Genomic DNA, 21,087 nt, shown 5'->3' with positions numbered 1-21,087 from the left:
ATTATGTTGGTTTTAAATTAAATTAGGTTAAAGGTAGGTTAGTCATTTCAACGTTTTAGGACACCCCTTATCACTATATGGAAGGTGGCTGAATAAAACCATGGTTCCCTCAAAAAAACCATGGTCCCTAAAATATCATTCAACTTTAACCAGGGGGATCAGCTAGAAGGGAATTTTAGCTCAGGCCCGTTATACAAAAAAAAAGGCTGGTGCTGGAACAGAAATTTTCTTCAGTTTTACAGACAGGTAGGAGTTCGTCTATTTGGAAGGGTGCATTTACCGACTTTAGAGGGAGAATACCGGATTACATTGTCGGCTTTGTCAACTGCATTTACTTACATATTATTAACAAGTGGAAGTTGGTTTTTACTAGGCAAGTAGAGGGAGACAATAGAGATTCAACCAGAACTTCAAATGAGAGCAGAAAAGCCAAAAGGATCAATTATCAATTCTCCACAGACCATTATCGTGTTTCCTCAAAATCTCTGTTTATATGTCAAGCACTACCAACCCTATGTAAGTTGCAAGAGGGAAGGGTTTATATATATATATCGTGAAAAATATAAGAAAATTTCTGGATTGATATTTCAATTATTTTGACTTCGATTTTGATTTTTTCTTCCTGTTTCCTGAAAGAATGAGTGAGATCCCAAGACCTCGACTAAATGCTTGGTTAAAGAGAAGCCGAGATTGGAAGGTGGATGCGAATGGGAACCATGAAATAAATACTACTGGAGCAAATATAACCAATCCCATTGCAGCATCATATAGTCGAGCAAACTCACGTACTGAATCCCATAATCCCAGATGCTTTATGATCCATTTCCATGTAATAGCAATCTGTGTCAAAGAGATCAAAACAATAATGTGGTCAGCTTTCAGTGTTAAATTTGCTCCAAAAAAAAAAAGGATATACCAATGAGATTAACATGGGTCGGAAAAGCAATATAGATGAAAAGGCAACAGGAAAGTTAACTTACAGATAGAATGGCCCAACCAGTTGGAATAAATGCTAAGATACCAGCAAACAAATCTGGTACTGATAATTTAGTGAAAACAACGACCAATGTAACTAAAACAATAAGCCCAATGGCTGTGAGTCCCTGTACGAATCGCAGCAGTATGCTCGACTTTCTTGGGACAAAGGTGAATATCTGAAAAAGAAAAGAAGAAAAAATACCCATGAGATTTAAGAGACAAACTTGAAAAAACCAGGCCTAAAGCAAATGTCAAAGAAAAGTCCTATTAAAGGTGAAAATTTTAAGGATGATGGAGCACTGAGGCACACCTTGAATATCATGACAAATGCAACCAGTATAACCCATGAGAATCCATAGACCTGGAAGAAAATGAAACAATAAGTTGTCAGATCGAGAAAAACTCAAGCAGGATGGTAACATCCAAATGTAAAACTTATCTGTCCCTCGAAAGCAAAAGCATTGGAGTGAGAAGTTACCGTAAGTGATGTGTTCGTTCCAGTTAAATGGAGTTTATAAACAATGCCATACTGGAAGAAGAAAAATCTCAGACTCAAGATTGTTTCCAAGATACGTCCTCTCGTGGTTTGGATATGACTCTACAGAGATAAGAATGTTTTGTTCCATTAAAGTGCTCAAACTTTCCCAATTGACAAAAACATTTCTGCAGAGAATTATCAGTGGAAATATATTTAAACTTTCCCAATTGGCTTATGAGAAACTTCATCCTTTAAAACTAAACAAATATATTTAAGGGAAATTGTGCTACTCAACCTGCTCTTCCTCCCACCAAGATTCCCAGCTTTTGTCTCCCTTGGCCCCTACTCCACCTTTATAAAGAAGCCAACTTGTCCAATCATCGAAGTCCTCCACATTTCTATTTATGACATGAAAGTGATAGTAACTTTAGATTAGGTGGCTGAGAAGCTATCAGTTTCGACTACCCTTCAAGTTAGACGTTAAATAATTCTTTTGGGTGAGAAAATTCTACAAGGTGTAATCCATAGTCAAAAGAATCTCATCCAGCAGTTTCAAGCACATTTTGAAGTTAACAAAAAAGTTTCAAACATCCATTTTAAATAAAGGTATTTTGTGAGGATGCTACAAGGTTATATTTTCACAAGAGTCTTCTGCAGCTTTTGGATCATCTCAAAGTGGACCTAATCAAGCATAGAGCATCCACAACGTTGTATGCTAAAATGGTATGGTGTAAGTTACCATTTTAGCATACAAGTCACAACGGGGAGAATATTAAATATAACAGGTGGAGAATCAAACATATCCCGTAAGTCTACGCGGGGTTTAAAACTCATCTTAAAGTCAGGAGATGTTTAAAACACCTCCTAACTCTAGGATGAGCTTCAAACCACACCAAAAAAATTGATTTTAACATGACGGGGTTCTAAACTCCGTGTTCCATTTGATTTATAGATTTTTGGTCATGCGGAGTTTAAAACTTCGTCTACCATTTGGGTATACTATTTGATTTATAGTCTTCCCACTGCCACCCTCTATACGGTACAAATACCAATTAACCAGACCCGTTGTGGATGCTCTAATAAAGTTAATTCAACGTCTATAGAATTTAAAGAATGTCATAAAACTTACTTTTGCCACTCAAACCCAGAGGGGTTGAAGATATAAGGAGCAAAGAGCCATGAGAAGACTAGGAACCAACTGCTTATTGTAATCAATACATAGGAAATACCACCACCGTCTGAATAACCATAAGCTATGAAAACAACAAGGAGTAGCGCAACTTCAAGCCTGCAAACAAGGAAAACCAGAGTCAGAGAAAAAATTGTAATGAAATAGTAATGTAAAAACAAATCGTAAACCACAAAGAAAGCTACAGCACGAAATAGACTTACGCCTTCACAAAATGACTTCGTGAATAAAGCCTATAATTCTCAGCAAACTTGATATGTTCCACAACAAATCCTCTACCAGTTGCTTTGTACTGTTTGAAAATTTAGAATAGAATGTAATTACAAGCGCCATGAAAAAGAAAACATTCTACGTAAATAGACAACATACTTTTGCCCCGCCATGTAGGATTGTGCGACCAAAATAATGAGTTCTGGTCCCAAGAGAGAATGTGAAGAAAACTGAACACAGCTGGAGCTGCATGACAATGAAACTCAAAACAGCCTGCAAACATTTAGACCAGCATTAAAAACAAGGAAGTTGTAAAATCTTATTGGGCCGGTGACTCCATACATAAAGTTCCAGAATACAGTCTAACTGTAAAACTTCCATATATGAATACTCTGTATAGAAATAACCTTAACCTCCATATGGGAATAAAATCCTAGAATATTGAAAAAGTATGTACTAGGATATTGAAAAAAATCTAGTATATTGAAAGTCATACTTTTTCTACGTCCCAATTAATATATATTTACCTCCCATACAAGAATAAGTCACATATCAGAGAAAATGTAGATCCAGATTGAAGATTATATGAGTTGTGCTTATTAAACCTAGTATTTATGCATGCAAGGTAAGCATAAATGAAACTTTAATTACTACATCTCTGGAGACATAATTGTGGCTTCTTGGTACTTGTATAGATAAAATCAGAATGTCATGTTTTCCAAGTAAATAACCTCTTTATGTGAGTAAATTTGTATAGTCCCAGCTCAAAAACATTAGGGAATACCTTCACCAATCCCAACTCAAGTATAAAGCCCATAATCATTGGGACTGCAGTAAATATTCCGATCTGGACCAAAAATTGAGCATTTAGAGCAGCAGTCAGTGAAATATTATCTGACATCTTTGCTTCACGTGAAATTCCACTATCAAGTCCAGAGAGAGCCTGAAAAATTATACGTTACGTAACATTAGACTAAGAATTTTGAAAGCAAAGGTACTTCAACAATTCATGTGAAAGATGGAAGCAAGTTTGTAGACTTACAAGGTAAGCCCTTCCATATAAGAAAATGTATACAGTAAGAACAGTCATCTGCATCATACCAACATTTTGTTAAAATTATCCACATACAACTGTGTAAGTACGTAACACTATCAAAAAGAGAGTCTTAAAGGTGCAAGGAAAGGAATAAAAAGATGCAAAAAGAATTGCTTACCATGGTGCACACATAAAAACCCACTGTTGTAAAAAAGAAAGACAACATTCTAAAGAAGTCGAATAGTTGGCCTATCCTGTACACATCTCTGCTTAAGACTTGCTCACCATTCCCACCTGCCACTTTACCTTCGAACAACGCAATTTGATTGAGACCAACATCCCTTCCTTTTCCAACCTGCAAAATGATCCGCCTTCAGAAAATTAGTGGAAGGGTCTTCTTAGAGAAACAAGCATGAGACTGCGGTGAAATTTAACCTGAATGTATTCATGGTGTGTGATGTTACCCTGTCGCAGGGTGGAGTTAAATCCTGCACAATTATGTAATCAGAACTCAATTTGGAAGGAGGAACCACTCATGAATAAGTATAAAACACTTACATATGAAAGGAACTATTTCATAAAGACACTTGCATAAGATGAAATTCGAGGCGCAGCATTTGTATATAGTTGATTACGTATCCCGGAAATACAAAATAAAAATTGACCTAAAAGGAGATGGGACAATTAAATTCTTCTTACCAACAAGAAAAGTGAAAATTGTTGTCACTAATACCCAGAGATGATAAATTTTGAAACTCCTAGTAAGGATATAATATATAAAGCATATGGGTTCAAGAATCAAAATCAATATGATCCACCTACTTAATTTGAGACCACTTGACATGCAGAATGAAGAAAGATGATGGTATCTGTGAGAGATATGGGTATAAAATTAAGCTTCTAATTAGGTAATTCCAAGGCTGATGATTGATTGGAGAAAAACAAAATAAGACAGACAAACTGATGAAGCCATGAAACACTCTAAACAACAATCAAACAACTGCGAAGCTACCTTAAGAGTTTCATTCTTGACGGAGGAAATCTTTAATTAAAAGTGTCCCAATCAAGACAGAACATTATCTTTGCTGAAAACGAAGCACATCATAAAAGACAATTGTTTGAAAACTAGTCCACAAATACCTGCAAAAATATCCTCACTGATATTGATAACACGCGATGCCTTACTAATTCCACCTCGGGATATATGAAATATCCGATCAAACACATCAGGATGACCATAATGCATGCGGACCCTGTAAGAAATAGAAAGGCGTTATCAGTGCTTTCTTTCAGTGAAAATATTGTGCCCTCTCCAGAAAAGTTATCTAAACCTCTATGTTGTTTAAATTTTCAATAGAGGGAGTTGGTGCGGTTTGTTTTTGTCTGGAACGTTCAAACTACACATCGGATTTTTAAAAAAATAATCACTTCGATTTTTGACAGAAGTTAATATCTGACATCAGTATGAGCCTATGAGGGCTGAGTCACACAGCCCAACCTAGGTCAAAGTAATTCAAGACGATGAAGGCCTGTTGGAAGGGGCCTCAGAGAGGGTGCTGTGGACCTCAAAATATACAACGATATGGCTCCTTAGCAATTGACACTTCCAACTTCTCTATAAACATAAAAAGGAATGTGCGGTAATTTTTTTTACACTATACGATCAACAACTTGTACAGAGAATTTCAATGCATCTACCACAATGTATACATCAAAATGCTTAAGAAAAGTATTAATGAACCACTTACTTGAGAGGATATGCCAGAACGCGTTGACCCAAGGTGACAAAACTAGTTTCTTGATTGGACATAAACCAAGCTAAACAAGAAACACTGCAAAGATCCCCCAATAATTGATAAGAGATACATTCGAGAGGAAAACTGATAAACATGTGACTGTGAAGATAAACAATTCCCTCCCTACCTTCCAGTAAATACATGCTCTCTAACCCCGAGAATAGTTGGAGGTCGAAGACCATGATCTCCTTTGAATTCCTCAAGAAGATTTCTCAATTTCATAGCCTCCTCAAGGTAGTTATCCTACACCCCACAGATGTATGATTACTACGAGTAGAACGAAGAAATTTGCAGAACTTGTTACTGGGAGGTGCACATAAACCTACAATTGTAAGTTAGGATATGCTAGGGAAAATTTGTTACATGGCACATGCAGGTAGCGTCGAGTTAATTATAACTTAACACTACTCGAACCATGGCTTCCACTCAGGTTACTCTTAGAAGGTAGTACTTTTTAAGTTGGCTAAGTTATCGTCCTGAGAGAATATTAATCTGAAAAGACTTTCCAGTATTTTCTGCTTTTTTTTTACATATAGCCAAGGTCGCCAAATCCTTTTGTTAACCATTTTTCGGTAACTTCACAAGTGGAGGTATATACTGACATGTTTTCAGGTAATACAAAAGCAAACTCAACTCACATGATATGCTCACCTGATTCATGTCGATAGTTTGAATAGCTTCTCCCCGAGTGAAGATTATAGCATGGTTTTGGTTTTCAGGTTTCCCTTCTCCGAGCTTTGGATTTCCAGGCAGCTTGATAGAATATATTTCCTGCATGAATGAGACAATTTCAATTATCAGTTTTGAAAAAGAAAGGAAAACAACATATAAAACATGTAACAAATGTAACATGAAAAAACATGTAGCTTTAAACAACCGAACAGATGGAAGTCGCGGAACTCGGGTCTCGAACTGACAGAAAAAAAAGGCCATTTTAGATATAAAAAGGTTGCTTCAGGTTTGCCAGACCAGCAAAAACAAGGAGTTCCAAACACACTGCCCAACACTAGGCATCTTGAGACTTATCAGTGAAGATAAATATTATTAAACAAACCAATAATTTTTACATATATAGACTGCTTGTTAGAACTCACCTGATCCTTCCCATTCAGATCAGCTTTTACCAGCTTTGAGTAAAATTCTTTTTTGATCTTTCCATCAGTTGTACCACTCTCTTCCTCGTGTATAAATGCAACTCGAAGGGCTTCATTTCTATTAATAAACATATAAACGAAACCTAGAAAAGTGTTAAAAGGATATACTTATTTTGGACCTTACAAGTATGACCAGTTAAGCATACAATAACCACATGCAATAAATCGTTGCAACACACAGATACCAAACCAGCTTAAGTACTTGACATTGGTATTACATAAACAAGATAGTAGTTAAATTGTTGTGTGTGCTCTCAACTTCATAGCACAAAAAGGGGAGCAAGATATTAAACCATATACTGTAAAAGAGAAATATTAAAAGAAATAGTAATATTTGAAAAATAAAATAAACCTCTGCAACAGAAGTGCGATATCAGCTGCTTGGGGAGCTTTATCCTGTTTCTGCTTCCCATAAATTTGGCATGAAATCACATATGTAAATTTTAGATCTGCCTGGGCTCGAGCTTCACGAGATAATTCAAACCCTTGTGTTGTAGGAAATCTGGATCCTGAATAACCATTGTCTGCTGCAATGAGATCAAATTTTATGCATTAATATCACCCGACACCCATTCAAAAACAATCCCCTCAACTAGACACTACTACTTGCAAGGGCATTACCTTCAATTCTTCTCTTTTCTAAATAGCTTTGTAACATCAGGGCCCTTCTATAATACATCATACCACGTACTGCATAAGATAAGAAATGACCAAGCACAACCGGAAGAAAATGGCATGAGTATTTTCAAATGCAAACGCATACAAAGCACTAAAAGTCCCTAAATTTCCAGCTGTAGCGATTCGGAGTCTCCTGAAAAATATTTGTACTTTAAGTTTAACTAACCTGTCCTTGCTAAAGTTTGGCCGCGATAAGATACCCAAAACCGAAGCTCCAAGTTATCAGTGGGGCTCGCCAGCAGTTCTTCATCTTTGATGGATACTTCCCGACCAATCCGTTCCAAAAAGTTAAACCACTCATCTATGAAGTAAATTGAAGTCATTGTTGAAATACTAATCAGAGAAACAACAATTTTTAACCATTTGGAACTGAACTTTAACTACCATGGGTAGCATCTAGGAAAAAAAAATCAATTATAAGCTGAAACATATGCTAGCACAAGGAGAAAAACGTTACCTTTAAATATTGTCTTAAGATAAAAAAGAGTAGAAATTCCATCATCATTTTCATCCATCAACTCATCTGAGCTATATAGCACAGTCTCGCCATAGTATGGGGTGAATACACTGTTTTGAAGAAAAAAAAAGAACATTCAGAACATTTAAGACAGCATCGAATAAAAATCCAAAAAATCTTCAGTTTCTATGTTATTATACGCACCAGAATGGAATCATTTCTGAAACAGGCTTCGCCACAGGCATGTCCATGAATAACGAATTCGTAAAGAACTGTAATCTTCTCCGTGCTTCAAGATTTTTTGGAATATTATCTCCTGAATCCGTTACAGTAAGAAATAGGTATAATCGGTGCAACTGCTCTTTCTGTGATGAAAATACAGAATATATTGTCAAATTCTGTACAACAAAATCAAAATAGGAAGCAGGCAAAACAACAGGCTAAAAAACTCACTATTTCTGGACTGTTGGGCCACTGTATCCTAGAAAATAAGCGGCCTTCATTTCTAGCTTTCACAAGAATATTCCATGTATCAAGCTGCTCCCTGAGATAGTAAGTTGGTCCATTAAAAAGATTAGGTCAAAATTGTGTGGAACCCATGTTACTATTATTTTGAAGTCACGTCTGCATATACCTTAAATTGGATGACACCAGATCCTGTGTAACAACTTCATACAACTCATACATTGCTTTTGCGGCACCTCTTGCAAGCTCAGGAGTCGGATCAAGTTTCTGCACATACCCATTTTTATAGTTCAGGTCAATAAATTTATAACATGGTACAGATAAATAAAAGGGAAAATAGAATAGTATGACATCTGCAGTGATTGAAAACTAGATACAAAACCAATCAACCAAGCTAAACACCACTGTCGTATAAGCCCCATAATCACCTAACTGAATTGTGCTTGAGAAGCTTGGGAAAAACCAAGTGATCAACCTAGGCCAAATTCCATAATAAAACACCTCCATAACAGTCTTAATAACCGAGATGATCAATTCTTGGCCACACCTCTAGAGATCACTTAAGCAGTTGTGAGGTGAGTTGGCTTAATGGAATTTTTTATGCTACTCCCTACGTTGTCAAAGGCGAGCAAGGCGACGCTTAATATACAATGCAAGGTGCATGATTCATAGGGTGGGGTTCTTGCATCATTTCAAATCCTCATATTTTAGCTTGCCAAGAATCACTGCCCTTTCTGATTGGAAAGCTAAAACATGCAAATCCTTACTACTCCTAATTGCTTAGAGCAGGGTTGTTAATTTAAATGGTTCATGGGCATGCACATCAGATTTATGGAAAACAAAAGCATAAATATTTAGGTTAGTAGAATTCATAATAAGTCCAAAATTTAGAAACAATTACCAGGAGCCCAACCAATGCAGTAAACCTTGACAACACTAGGGGAAGCTTCTTCATATTTAAGGTTACAAGGAGTGAACCATTCAACACGCTGTCATTGATCTCACGGAAAATCTTTTCAACCCTACATGACGTGAACCAGGTTTAGAGCATTTCATTTTTCAGGATGTATTAAGCATAATATGGTACAAATAAACATAATTTGGAGCACATCAAACAAGCCGATAATGTTGAAAGGGTTTAAATAATCCCATACCAAAGTCTTCCTTCACCCTCTACTAAAGAGTGCAAGATCTTTTCTATACTGTAGTAACATTCCCTAACGGCTTCTGCCATATACTCTTCCCTACATATGCTGGCCCAGAGATCTGCTTGTGAATCCTTGCACACCGTAGCTAAATCCCTTGCTAGCAAGATCTGGAAGGTCGGAGAAAGCAATATTTCTATGTCAAAGAGATGGAGAAGATAATACTGCATTGGTAAAAAAGATGCCCAAGATATACTCAATTAATTTTAGGATTGCATGTTCAAAAAGCACACCTTACTGCTCAAAAGAAACAAGGGCCACTGAACTAATCTAAGACTTCCAGAATTGCTAGGTATGCAGAGCAAGTCCCTTTCCCTGATAAACATGGAAAACACAAAATAATCAGTAGGTACCATATTCATATGTGTGGTAACATGAGTTCTAAGTAGTTCTAAGTAAATTATAAACGACCCCATACGCATTCTGGAATTCCATTTCGCTGATAGACTTTTGCTTTGAAAAAGATTGGTTTGGTATTACAAACTGTCATGCCACTTACCGGTTACTAATATAATCTTCTTCACGCAAGCTTTCGATGATCTCATTCCAGAAAGGAGAGAATACAGATGCATAAGCCTTATTTATTTCTTCGGAATCCTGAATTAAGCATATAAAATATTCGCTTGCACGATTAGTACATTGTAAGTATGTCAGAAAATTGTTAAGAAATATCCAAATATCCAAAGAGAAGGTCCGAGGTTTTTCATTTTCTATTTTTTAAGAAACGGAGAAATTTAATGTTGATGCTTGATTATAGCATTATTGAATCCTCTGCCACTTGCATTCTGGTTTATATAAATATATATGCAGAGGACTTCACTTAATATCGAAGCAATTCAGAATAAGAATATCAGAGAGTTACCTGAGATTCACTGTCAACAGGCATCCTGTGAGATCAAAGATCAAAGGTGTTTTTTAAGATTTAAAAGACACAAGAGTATAAAATCTGTTATAAGCTAATAAATATAAAGGCAGATACCTTACTGCCTGAGAAGACACAAGCTTTTTCGCAAAGGCTGCTGGAAAACTTTCAAAACGTTTGTGTAGCATTTCAAGTGTCCGTATCTGCCATAGGCCCATAAGTAAACATGGATTCTTCAGTAGTCTTAGTAACTAAAGTGGATATTCACAAGTGCATGGAGGCTCTTTGATGCAGTCATTATGTATGAAGGTACTGTAGTTAATTTTATGCCTTAAGTGGTTGGATAATCGGTCTGTCCATCTCACATAAATCAATTTCGAAATTTGAAAAGAAAGAGATTGTTACCTCCCCTAACCGTGCACGAGCACCCATCACACCGCCAATAATAGCAGATAAAAGAGTGTACCAAATGTGAATGTCCATAATGTAGATCTGCATAATATCTTACAACTTTATTATGGATGTCTAAAAACAAGGGCATATATTTTAGGACTCTAGAGTACTAATTTACTATGACATTTGCCCATGAGGGAGGTTCCAGTAACATGTTAATTCGACATTGTGTTGACAGTTTCGACTTTGTCGGATCCGCTGGGTCCACATGGGAGCTGATTAGAGGCTAGCTTTTTCGAAGAATGATCTTTTCATTGCAAACAACATCCTCACTAAATAATAGTGGATTCAGGAACATGTAATCTTACCAACTATCGATATCAAATCAATGGTTGATAAGTTATTCATTCAACCATTAAATTTCACTTATAGCATGATATAGTCCAAAAATCTCATGAATTCGTGATTCTTTCTAAGTATAATCTACCTTACCAAAAACAACCTTGCCACAAAAAATTTACATTTTCATTCACTGCCCTGTGGAGACCACAAGAAACTACACCACAATGTGAATATATATTAGCATTTCTACGGCTCTCTCTTCTTTATCCAGACACTTAGGTTTCATGGGACGTCACATCTATCCTTGTAAGACATTAATACTTAAGCATACCTTCTCATGATAAATGGAGTTTAAGAATAAGGAATTAACTCACAGCCACAACAGGAGCCCATACGCTAAGAACCGTCAAGGCATTACCGTTGTCTGCCAAATGATATCGCAGACATATTACTAAAGTAAATATCATTCCGACTCTAATAAAAAGATAGTTTACCGGTACAAAATCAAGCATCAAAGAAGTGGAAAATCAGAGCAAAGATGGGCAGCAGTTAAGTTAAAATTTCATCTGGTTTCACGCAAATAACTAATGAAGGAAAATAATCAATCAACCAAAAATTGTCAAAAAAAATAAAAAATAAAATCAAAATTCTACATAAATATATAAATAAATGACTTACTCTTTGAGATGATACTATGCCAGGAGTACTGTAAATTCCGGAGGCCGATAATCACATTTGTAGGCTTGACTAGAGGCTGTATCTATATAAGGAGATAATGACAAGTCAATGGAATACTAGTCAAAAAATAGTATTTGATAGTTGATTGTTTAATACAATGATAAGAACATAGGAACCTCACTGAAGGAGATCAATTGTGTGACATTAAGGCGTACCTGAAGAAAGTAGGCAAATGTGAATTTACACACAAAGACAACTAACCAGTAGCACACGTATCTGCATTTTCGCAAGAACTTGTTAATATATTTCACAGAACTTGAAAATGTTTCAATTCCAGGTAACAGCTGTAACAGGCAACATTGGCTCAAGGCTTCATTCAGATCAAGCGACTAGCTCATGGTCGAAGGAGGTAGGCCCAAACCCAGTATGTGGCGAAGGGGAAGTAACCAAATGTTTAGGCATTACAATAGCAACAATACATGTTTCTATATTCCTCAAAATGCCAAAGTGTGAAAGAGAGTCGGGCAGTAGAAAAGAATGCTACATATCAAGCCAGTATATATTCATGATGTATTAATAGCTAAACAATATTCCTTCACCGCAATAAGAAATTGACTATGCATTAATCATGGAAACTACACCTATATGGTATACCAAGCCAACGAATAATGGATACAAAAGTTTTGGAGTATATGCACATTCGAGTTAGTGGTTACCTCGAATAATCACCCATCCTCTCAAACAGGCCACGACCCACAAAGTATCGCTCCTGAAAAACAGCAACAATCTCAATAAACATGGACAAGCAGATCTTGGTTTTCTAATACAATTATGATCTAAAAGGTCAATTGGGAATAAACATACCTCATAAATCCACTTGAAAAACTGAAAGAAGGACTGATTAGTCCTTTCTGACAAAGTGTGAGAAGCCGGAAACTTAAGAAACAATGCAAGAAATACTCGCAAAGCAGCATAAACACTCAAAATAAGAATATATAACCGAAAATAGTTAGAGTTCTGGTCCTTCCTCTCTTTAAGAACCATCCTGAAATATGTAAAGGTCTATATTAGTTATGAAAAACCTTTTTGGCAACACTACTTTTAAAAGGTTTCCTAGGAGGCGAAGTGGATAAGGGACTCACACGTAAATATATGTTATAGCTACTGAACTGATGCCAAACCAAAAGAAGCGAATAAAAAGGCGTGAGAGCGCCATTCCTCTCGCTGTAGTATAAGCCCCAAACATAAGCAGGACATCAAGAGAACCTACATAGCAACAAACAATAGTTCAGAATATTTTAAGTTGAAAGATAGTGATAATGAAAGTACAAACTGCAAAGGCAAACAGCTTACTCTCTATGAAGCACATGACAGCAAATGTTGGTCCAATACTGAGTACTTCCTTGAAAGTATTGAGGTCCATTCTTCCGTCATTGAAAGCTATAATTGTCAGACTCTGTAGATATAGAAACAAGCACGCCTCTATTACTAAACCATTGAAAAGCAAATAATATGGACCGGCTGACCAACTTTCGTCAATCGAATGTAACACACCTGAAACATTAAGACCAAAAATATCCATAGTCGATGGAAACTTCGATAAAGGTGAAGAAATGTCCGGTGCTCCACAAAACTGCTTTTAGCTGTCTGCAAGAGTTCAAGAAAAAAACTGAGCACCCAAAAATAATTACTACGAGACAAGGGGATTACATAGAAATGAGTTCCTCTTACCCTTTTCCGCCCTTTAGGGTGCAATAGAAACGAACTGTCCTTCTTCATTGGCCATTTCAACTCAAAGCAAGTAGGAGACCTGCAAATACATCGAGAATGACAACAATACGAACAAGTAACCAAGTAAGAAGCCTGAGCTTATAGAAAAGTCAGGAAAGACAAACCAGAAATACTCATTGAAGTCGTCGTAATTCCTCCAATCTGAGTGTGCAGCTTTCCCACTGTTAAGTATAGAAGTTTCCTGCAGATAAATCAGTGAGATGGAAGAACTGTTCAACTAAGAACAAGCATACAGGTAACTTAACAGGTTAGTTAGCAGATATAACATGTTGGCGAAAAATATTTATGGTGTTTAAAATCCATTCACATAGCTTATGTCGTATTCTCCCACTGATTCTACAGAGTGCTTTACATAGAGGAATTCACCTACTGATAAATAATTCCAACTCAACCTCTACAGATCCGCCACGATAAATGATAGTGGCAGCATACAAAAGACAAACTAGCATTACATGCATAAACACAGTAGAAAGCATGCACATGTCTCCTATCTTAATTAATCCTTAAGATGGGAATTCCACTGCTGTACGTGGTATCATAACCAATGGTCATATAATAAAGAAAAACCACTTTATTAAATCTGTCATTGATTTGGTGAACCCATAAGTACTTGCAGTTACACATCAAATAAGAAAATGATGCACTAACCTTTGCCATTGTTTCATAAATGGGAGAAATGACTTGTTCAAGGTAAGACACAGAACCATTATCACCAGTACAGCTTTTAGCTGGTTGCGCCTCGCTATGGTCCAATTTCTCATTTAGCTCTTCTGCCATCTGCTTATCCAAGAAAGTTGAATCTAAGAAGGTATATGTGGAGTTTTCAAATACTATTAGAGGGGAACTCCATCTTAGGTAAAAAATTATGCCAGCAGCCTTATAATACACATGCTACTTTAGTTAATCAATTTGATTATATATTATATCGATACAAATGATAGAATCAAATAGGCATTAGACAACTTACCATGGAAAACAGACACATATGTGGCTGTTACTATGCAGGTGAAAATCTTTTATAATCAAATATTTTAATCTGAACGTATTTGTGGAAAATCTGAATGCAGGTGAGCTAGTCTTGGTCATAGTTACTGGATAAATTGGTATACGTGACTAATCAATATGCACAGAGACACTTACATGGTGAAATATATAACAAATGCATTCCGGAAGAAAGCGGACATTTGCAGCCTCCCCCCAAACACAGAAGTATAAAGAAACCAAAAAGAGTTTCCTGTCCTTGTTTATCGCTTCTAAACTGCTGAAAGTAAGATATGTTAGTTTCAATATCAGCATATGAAGAACGGGAAATATTTTTGAAAATACATGAGGATTGCCAACTTCAGGAATTACCTGTTCCAAACAGGGTGTATGTGCAAATATTTGCACCATTTGATGTAATTATCCAGTACTTTTAACAAAACCTCAGTAACAGCTTTCTCATCTATCTTCTATCAAAGAGTAAGAAAGAGTATTGATCAGTTTTAGCAACATCTTACCTATTGACAGTCCACCCCAAAACCTGGTATCTAACTTAAGTGTTCCATTTTGGATCAGAAAATAGTATTCCCTCCTTCCCTAAAAAATTGATACTTTTCCTACTTGCACATTTTTTAAGGAAACAATACGAAATAATAACTTTTTAAGTTTTTCTTCCAATTATTATACCCTTGAATGTAATACCGTAAAAACACTTAGAAGTGGCATATATCTCAAATTAAAGAAAGATGTATGTAAATTATATATCATTGGATGCTTTTTAAAAGACATACACGAGTATAAACATGACTATCACATTATTTGCATTTGCTAGAGTAAGATTTAACAACCCTAATTATAAAAAAGAATTACTTTGTAAGTATATCATCTAAAAAAAGAAAAGTATCAGTTATTAGGGGACAAAAAAAAAGTATCACTTATTTAGACGGAGGGAGTACAAGATAATCAACACAAGTTTAAATGGTAAAGTTTAGTTAAAGTTGGGAGCATCTTACTGGCTCAGTTCCAACAGGTAGGCTAAGACGAGTTTGTGCGTTTGCAACAGAAAGAATTACATTCTCGCGCTGGTTCTTGATATTGTCTTTCTGTCAGCAAAAAAATTGGAAAATAGAGTGCCGATCAAGATTCAGAAGAAATATTTCCGAAAGGAGAAGCCATAATATATTAAAAAGGAGTAGCCACATTGGAATCTGATTAACTAAAACAGTTTATATATCACACAAGTTAATGTGCACATTTTGGTGCATGAACATCATTTCTCAACGCATTCTAAAGATGAAAAACAGTTCACAAGCACTCACTCAACCAACATATCCAAGCTTGAAGCGAAATGACAACTCTTATGTATAAAATTGTGTAAGATTGCCAATGAACATACGGGAAAATCTTTGTACACACTAACACACATACCTGGAAACCAAACACATATTCCAAGAGATCAAACATATCGAGATTTCGCATCCCAGAAACCTCGACGTCAGCAGGCAGTCTAGGAAAAGATTCGGTGTATCTTATTGCAGATGTTGCAGCTTTAACCTGGGAAGGTCACAAACACAAAATAGAAGATAATCACATACAGTAAAAACTCCATATATTTATAAATAATCATGGTCCCAACTTGGGCCAGTTGTAAATAGTAATAAACTCCATATTTTAATATTAATTGATTTTTCTAGTCCCACCATAAGGAATTTACCTCCATATATTAATATAATTTACATAATCGGAAAATTATTGATCTTCTTACATCAAAATTTAAGATAAAGAAAAATATGTAGCTATTAGTTGTTTGAGAAAATGATGCAATTTTTTGGATTGTTATCGCATCTTTTGATTTGCGTATGCGTAAGACCTCGTTATTATGTGCACCTTCTTGTTGAATCCAAAATATTTCCAACTTGTCGAGCAAGTTTAAAGCTTCTTGTCGAGCAATTTTTTGTTGGTATACCTCCCTATATTAATACACTCCATATATTAATAATTTTGTGAAGTCCCAAGGCTATTAATATATGGAGTTTTTACTGTACAACTCTTGAGATAATAAAGCATAAGATCATTTCAAAGTTTCCATAATATTATGAGTAAGCTGGTAAAGATGTAGAGTGAGCTAAGGACATAACTACTAACTAGGTTAGGGAAGAGCACTCCCAGTTCTAACGGCTGTTACCTCAGTTATAGCAACTAATTGGTTACACTAAGTACATGACCCTGTGACTGAATTACAGGAGCGCCTGAACATGCAAGCTTGACAAGTTGTCTTTTAGACTTTTACAGTTAACAGTTATAGAGACGGAAGAGGTAAATAAAATGAGAAATCATAACTCACTTCTGGGAACATCCCTATAGCATTGGTCAAAGATGGTGCGCCCAAGGGCACTATATTATATGTATTAAGTTCTCCTGTCAATGCTCCGTCTGTTTTTTTGATTCTACGCAACTGTACAAACAATAAAAAAAAAGAGGGTAGTCATTTTTCAGTATAGCTGTACAAGCATCAACTGCTGATAGCAACTAAAATTGCAGCCTGAGCAAGAGGAATAAGACAATGCATTGATTTCAGATTGTTGTAAGAGTAAATGCACCACACCTCCTCCATAATTTTCTTGCCCACGCCATCAGGATCTGCACCTTTGTGTAGTGCCTCCATAACAACAATTAAAGCCCTCAGGGTGGCGAATATCTTTTTCATTTCTAATGATCTGTGTTCCAGCCTGCAAGAAGGAAAAACATTCTGAACGAAAAGGCTACATTAACTTAAAAACTAGCAATTATGGTGGGTCTCCTCAAGTCGACTCCAGCATAGAATTCCAACGACGGCTCAAGATAAGTGGACAGCATGCTCAAATGACACACACACACACAGAGAGAGAGAGAGAGAGAGAGAGAGAGAGAGAGAGAGAGAGAGAGAGAGAGAGAGAGAGAGAGGTTCTAAGTTCGAGATCAGGATCTTAATAGACAGCCCAAAAAATGCCTATGCATAAGCACATACTTCAAAGAATAGAAGAAAAAAAATGTGACTACAAGAACATACTCTCCCAGTGTAACACTAAATGTTCCAGATTCTCTCCATTTCTGTTCTTCTTTCTGAATATCATCCACCCTGTGCCTTCTCTTGTACAGGAGATAAAATTCCCATAGGCGCTCAATATCACGGTTGCGATCAATTCTTTCCCCATCTCTCTTGGAAAACTTTTGCTGCAAAATATCATCAACCATTTGAAAGTACGATATGAAATTAAAACAAAGACTGAGATGACTATAGTTAGACTGAGCTTGCATAAAATTTGTGTAAGCCAGAAAAGATGCAGATGAAAAGAATAAAGTCAGAAAAGACAAACTGCGGTAATACCTTAATAACCGACAATAAACCAGTTTTGAACTGGAGTACACCTCTGCCATCACTATTGTGATCCAGATCATGTGCCATTGAATATGCTTGCTCGCACACTGAATATAAAAAAAAACACAATGATAAATACCAGCATATCAACAGCTCCAACTCCCAAAACAAATACCAGCTAATAGTGTGGAACTCCACTAACATGAACATAATCTCACCAATAACAAAGTAATAACTTTGTAACCTATGCAGGTGATAGAGTCCGCAAACAAAAATAAAAGACTTGTCTGCTATCAATTCCATAAAAATTCCTTTTCATGCAAGGACAGGTTGGTTCGAGGACCCCTTGGTCAATGTAAAGTAGGTCCTGATTCCGGGACGGAGCCGTATGACATGAGAGGGTCACGTATGGTTCCTTTGAGAAGGGTGTGACACCACCAAATTCAGGCCCGACGAGTGGTCCAAGGAGAAAACTGAATTAAACAAGACACTAACCAAATAGAAAAAAAAAAAGAGAAATAATCTTGTTTCTTCTGGACATGGATCCAGCAAGTGTTGATATCTTCTTTTCTAACCACGTATCTATCTTCTAAACATAGTTTAAAGTCAAGTACAAAGCCATTGACATCAAAAATGTTGCAACTCAGGAACACAATTTCCACTAATCACATTTAACTTCACTAGATAATTAGTACAAACTAATTTATACGTGTTAAATTCATCTAATTGTACAAAGTACAAAACCTGCATTCCTCAAAATTTTAGTTTTTTTTACCAATAACCTGGATTCTTCAATTTCCAGCACAACATTCATATAAACACAAGTATTACAGGTGAAAATGGAAAGAAAAACTGAGTTCCCCTACTAACATCAAAACAACCTTCTGATTTCTTATGAAGACTAATTTAGACATGTAAAGTTGACCATGGATAAAAAAAAAATGTTGAGTTGACTTACTGATCCTGGAGACATTTGGATCTTCAGCTTGGATCTCATCAGCAGCTTGTAAAATCAAATCAATATTATTCCCACCGCCTTTAAGTGAAGCTGGTACAGCACCAGCAATACCACTAGATTTCCTTTCAATACTACCCTGACCACTACTCAGTAGTTGTTCTCTTTGTAATGTTGTTCTTACTAATCTTTCCCAATTACTAATTGCTCTCGCCATTCTCTCCAAAAAATAGACAAATTATCTCTTAAGATTTAATCACTGAAGAAGAAAATAGTTGAAATCGATGAAAACAAAAGCATCTTTTTCGTCTCAAGAAGGAAGAGTTTCTGAGACTTCCAGGAAATGAAGAATGAGACTATTGAATGGATGAGGGGGGGAACTGAAATGTTCAACTAAAAGTGATTTGATTTTTCAAATGAAAAAAACTACAAGTGGTAGTCATTGCACAGAATTGGACATCACATTTTGTATTCACATTAATCAATTGACTTCTCCTCAAAAACAGGAGATATGTCAAACTTACCATTTGTATCTCCTCCTCCGGTAAAAACAGCAATTTACCGTTCTCAATTGAAATCTTTCCATACTTGTTTTGTGGATTTGCTGCTTCTTCCAACATTTTCTAAAACCCTAAACCCCCAATTTTCATTTTCAATCTCTCTCTAAATAAAATCAAACTAAACAAGAGGAGGAGATTTGTATTCATATTATACCTCTTGTAGATCACCATTTCTCTTCTCGAAGTGATTAAACCCCAAATTTTTCGAATCCTTCTTCAAATTCCCCAAATTATCACGATGATTAGAAAACACATTGACAAAAACGTAGAAAGCCGAGAGAAATCAATTGGAGCTCTCGAGTCGTGCTACTGGAGCAAGCCGCAATTGTCTCCCTGAGTATTCTACATTCTCATCGCTGCTTTCTCCCAATGACATCCTACTCCTCTGGAATCCCCAGTAATTTCCTCTCTCTCTCTCTCTCTCTGGGAGAGATTCTCCGTTTTACTAACATTTTGACGTTTTTAACCCTGCAGTTACCCCTTCACCGCGGGACAGGAAGCCTAATTAGTAATTCTCGTAATCATTCCCGAATGATTCGCGAACGTATCCGTACTGACCGAATCCGAAAGATATTTCCGAACTATTTGAATTCCGAACCTAGTTCCCCGATTATATGGACCTCACGAATGATTCGCGAACGTATCCGAACTGATCGAATCCGAATGATATTTCTGAACTAGATTTGAACGCCCAACCTCGCTCTCCCTAGGTAACTCTCTAACCAGAGTTTTGTTGATTGGTTTTTGTTTGATTTTCTATATACTTTATATTTAAATACAATAATTCAGTTAAAATTTTATATTGGTAGTTGTTTAACCAGTGTTTTATGTGTTGATTTTTGTTTAAAAGTAAACTCGTTTTGTAATACATTTATGCGATTAAATTGTTTACTTCTTGTTAAATAATCACGCTAAAATGTTTTTTTTCCATCTGATAAATCATATACAAATAAAATTAGTCTCGTAATAAGGTCATAATACTTATCAATTTATCATATATGTAAGCTGAATTTTAAGTGCCGAACTCACATTTATAAACCGAATATACACGTACGGATGTCGTTCCGAACTATTGTCCGAACAACGAACCGTTGACCGGATTTTTGACCGAAACCGACCTATCTGAATCCGTATAATTCACGTGCGTATGCCGTCTCGAACTACTACCCGTACCCCGAATTGCTAACTAGGACAGGAAGCACCCACGAGAAGGGTATAAATGGGGAATAATTTTTGGAAACGTGCCTTTTTAATGTCTCGTAGTCTAAAGCCCTGAGGCCTCTAACTCGATCTCCCGGACTCCAACTCCAGGTTGTTGTTTTTTTCTCTAACATGTTTTCTGCTAGCAAGCAAGGCATATATGTCCATCTTCGCTCAGGGTTGATGCAGCGTCTTTCCAAACAAGGGAAGTTTTTGATGTGACAAGAACGATGGCTAGTAACAACGGATCATGTGTTGTTCCAGGAAATAGGGAACAACAATCGTATCAATATGCTCCCAAGGGATCCAAGAGAAAGCTAA

The 21,087-nt window shown here is 36.3% G+C and overlaps 1 protein-coding gene across 8 annotated transcripts; it reads right to left on the bottom strand.

Annotated features, from left to right (window-relative positions):
* Positions 1-384: 384 nt before the first annotated feature.
* Positions 385-19,966, bottom strand: LOC113332526 (callose synthase 10-like). Of its 8 annotated transcripts, none has more exons than XM_026579068.1 (51): positions 19,010-19,966; positions 18,061-18,158; positions 17,743-17,906; positions 17,299-17,422; positions 17,038-17,148; positions 16,122-16,247; positions 15,707-15,796; positions 15,066-15,163; positions 14,853-14,973; positions 14,361-14,489; positions 13,817-13,893; positions 13,653-13,731; positions 13,476-13,568; positions 13,275-13,377; positions 13,064-13,187; positions 12,786-12,966; positions 12,638-12,690; positions 12,137-12,197; positions 11,922-12,003; positions 11,618-11,667; positions 10,914-11,000; positions 10,626-10,711; positions 10,509-10,533; positions 10,146-10,243; positions 9,880-9,961; positions 9,596-9,756; positions 9,343-9,463; positions 8,611-8,708; positions 8,430-8,520; positions 8,181-8,341; positions 7,977-8,086; positions 7,686-7,820; positions 7,463-7,531; positions 7,194-7,368; positions 6,782-6,899; positions 6,339-6,458; positions 5,815-5,930; positions 5,640-5,723; positions 5,032-5,144; positions 4,327-4,379; positions 4,070-4,246; positions 3,898-3,945; positions 3,640-3,798; positions 3,015-3,128; positions 2,849-2,937; positions 2,586-2,744; positions 1,752-1,854; positions 1,457-1,576; positions 1,289-1,339; positions 981-1,154; positions 385-840 (listed from the first exon to the last, which is right to left on the bottom strand). In XM_026579068.1, the coding sequence occupies exons 1-51, from the start codon at positions 19,221-19,223 to the stop codon at positions 592-594; spliced, it is 5,724 nt and encodes a 1,907-aa protein (XP_026434853.1). In that variant the 5' UTR covers positions 19,224-19,966; the 3' UTR covers positions 385-591. The 8 variants fall into 8 exon arrangements, 6 of the variants coding, with proteins under 6 accessions (XP_026434853.1, XP_026434854.1, XP_026434855.1 ...); XM_026579069.1 differs by having other exon boundaries at positions 14,853-14,970; XM_026579070.1 differs by having other exon boundaries at positions 7,194-7,365; positions 14,853-14,970.
* Between the last annotated feature and the right edge of the window lie 1,121 nt (positions 19,967-21,087).

The sequence above is a fragment of the Papaver somniferum genome, unplaced genomic scaffold (genome assembly GCF_003573695.1).
Source record: "Papaver somniferum cultivar HN1 unplaced genomic scaffold, ASM357369v1 unplaced-scaffold_131, whole genome shotgun sequence".
Classification (NCBI taxonomy): Eukaryota; Viridiplantae; Streptophyta; class Magnoliopsida; order Ranunculales; family Papaveraceae; genus Papaver; species Papaver somniferum.
This window is presented reverse-complemented; position numbering and strand designations above follow the sequence as displayed.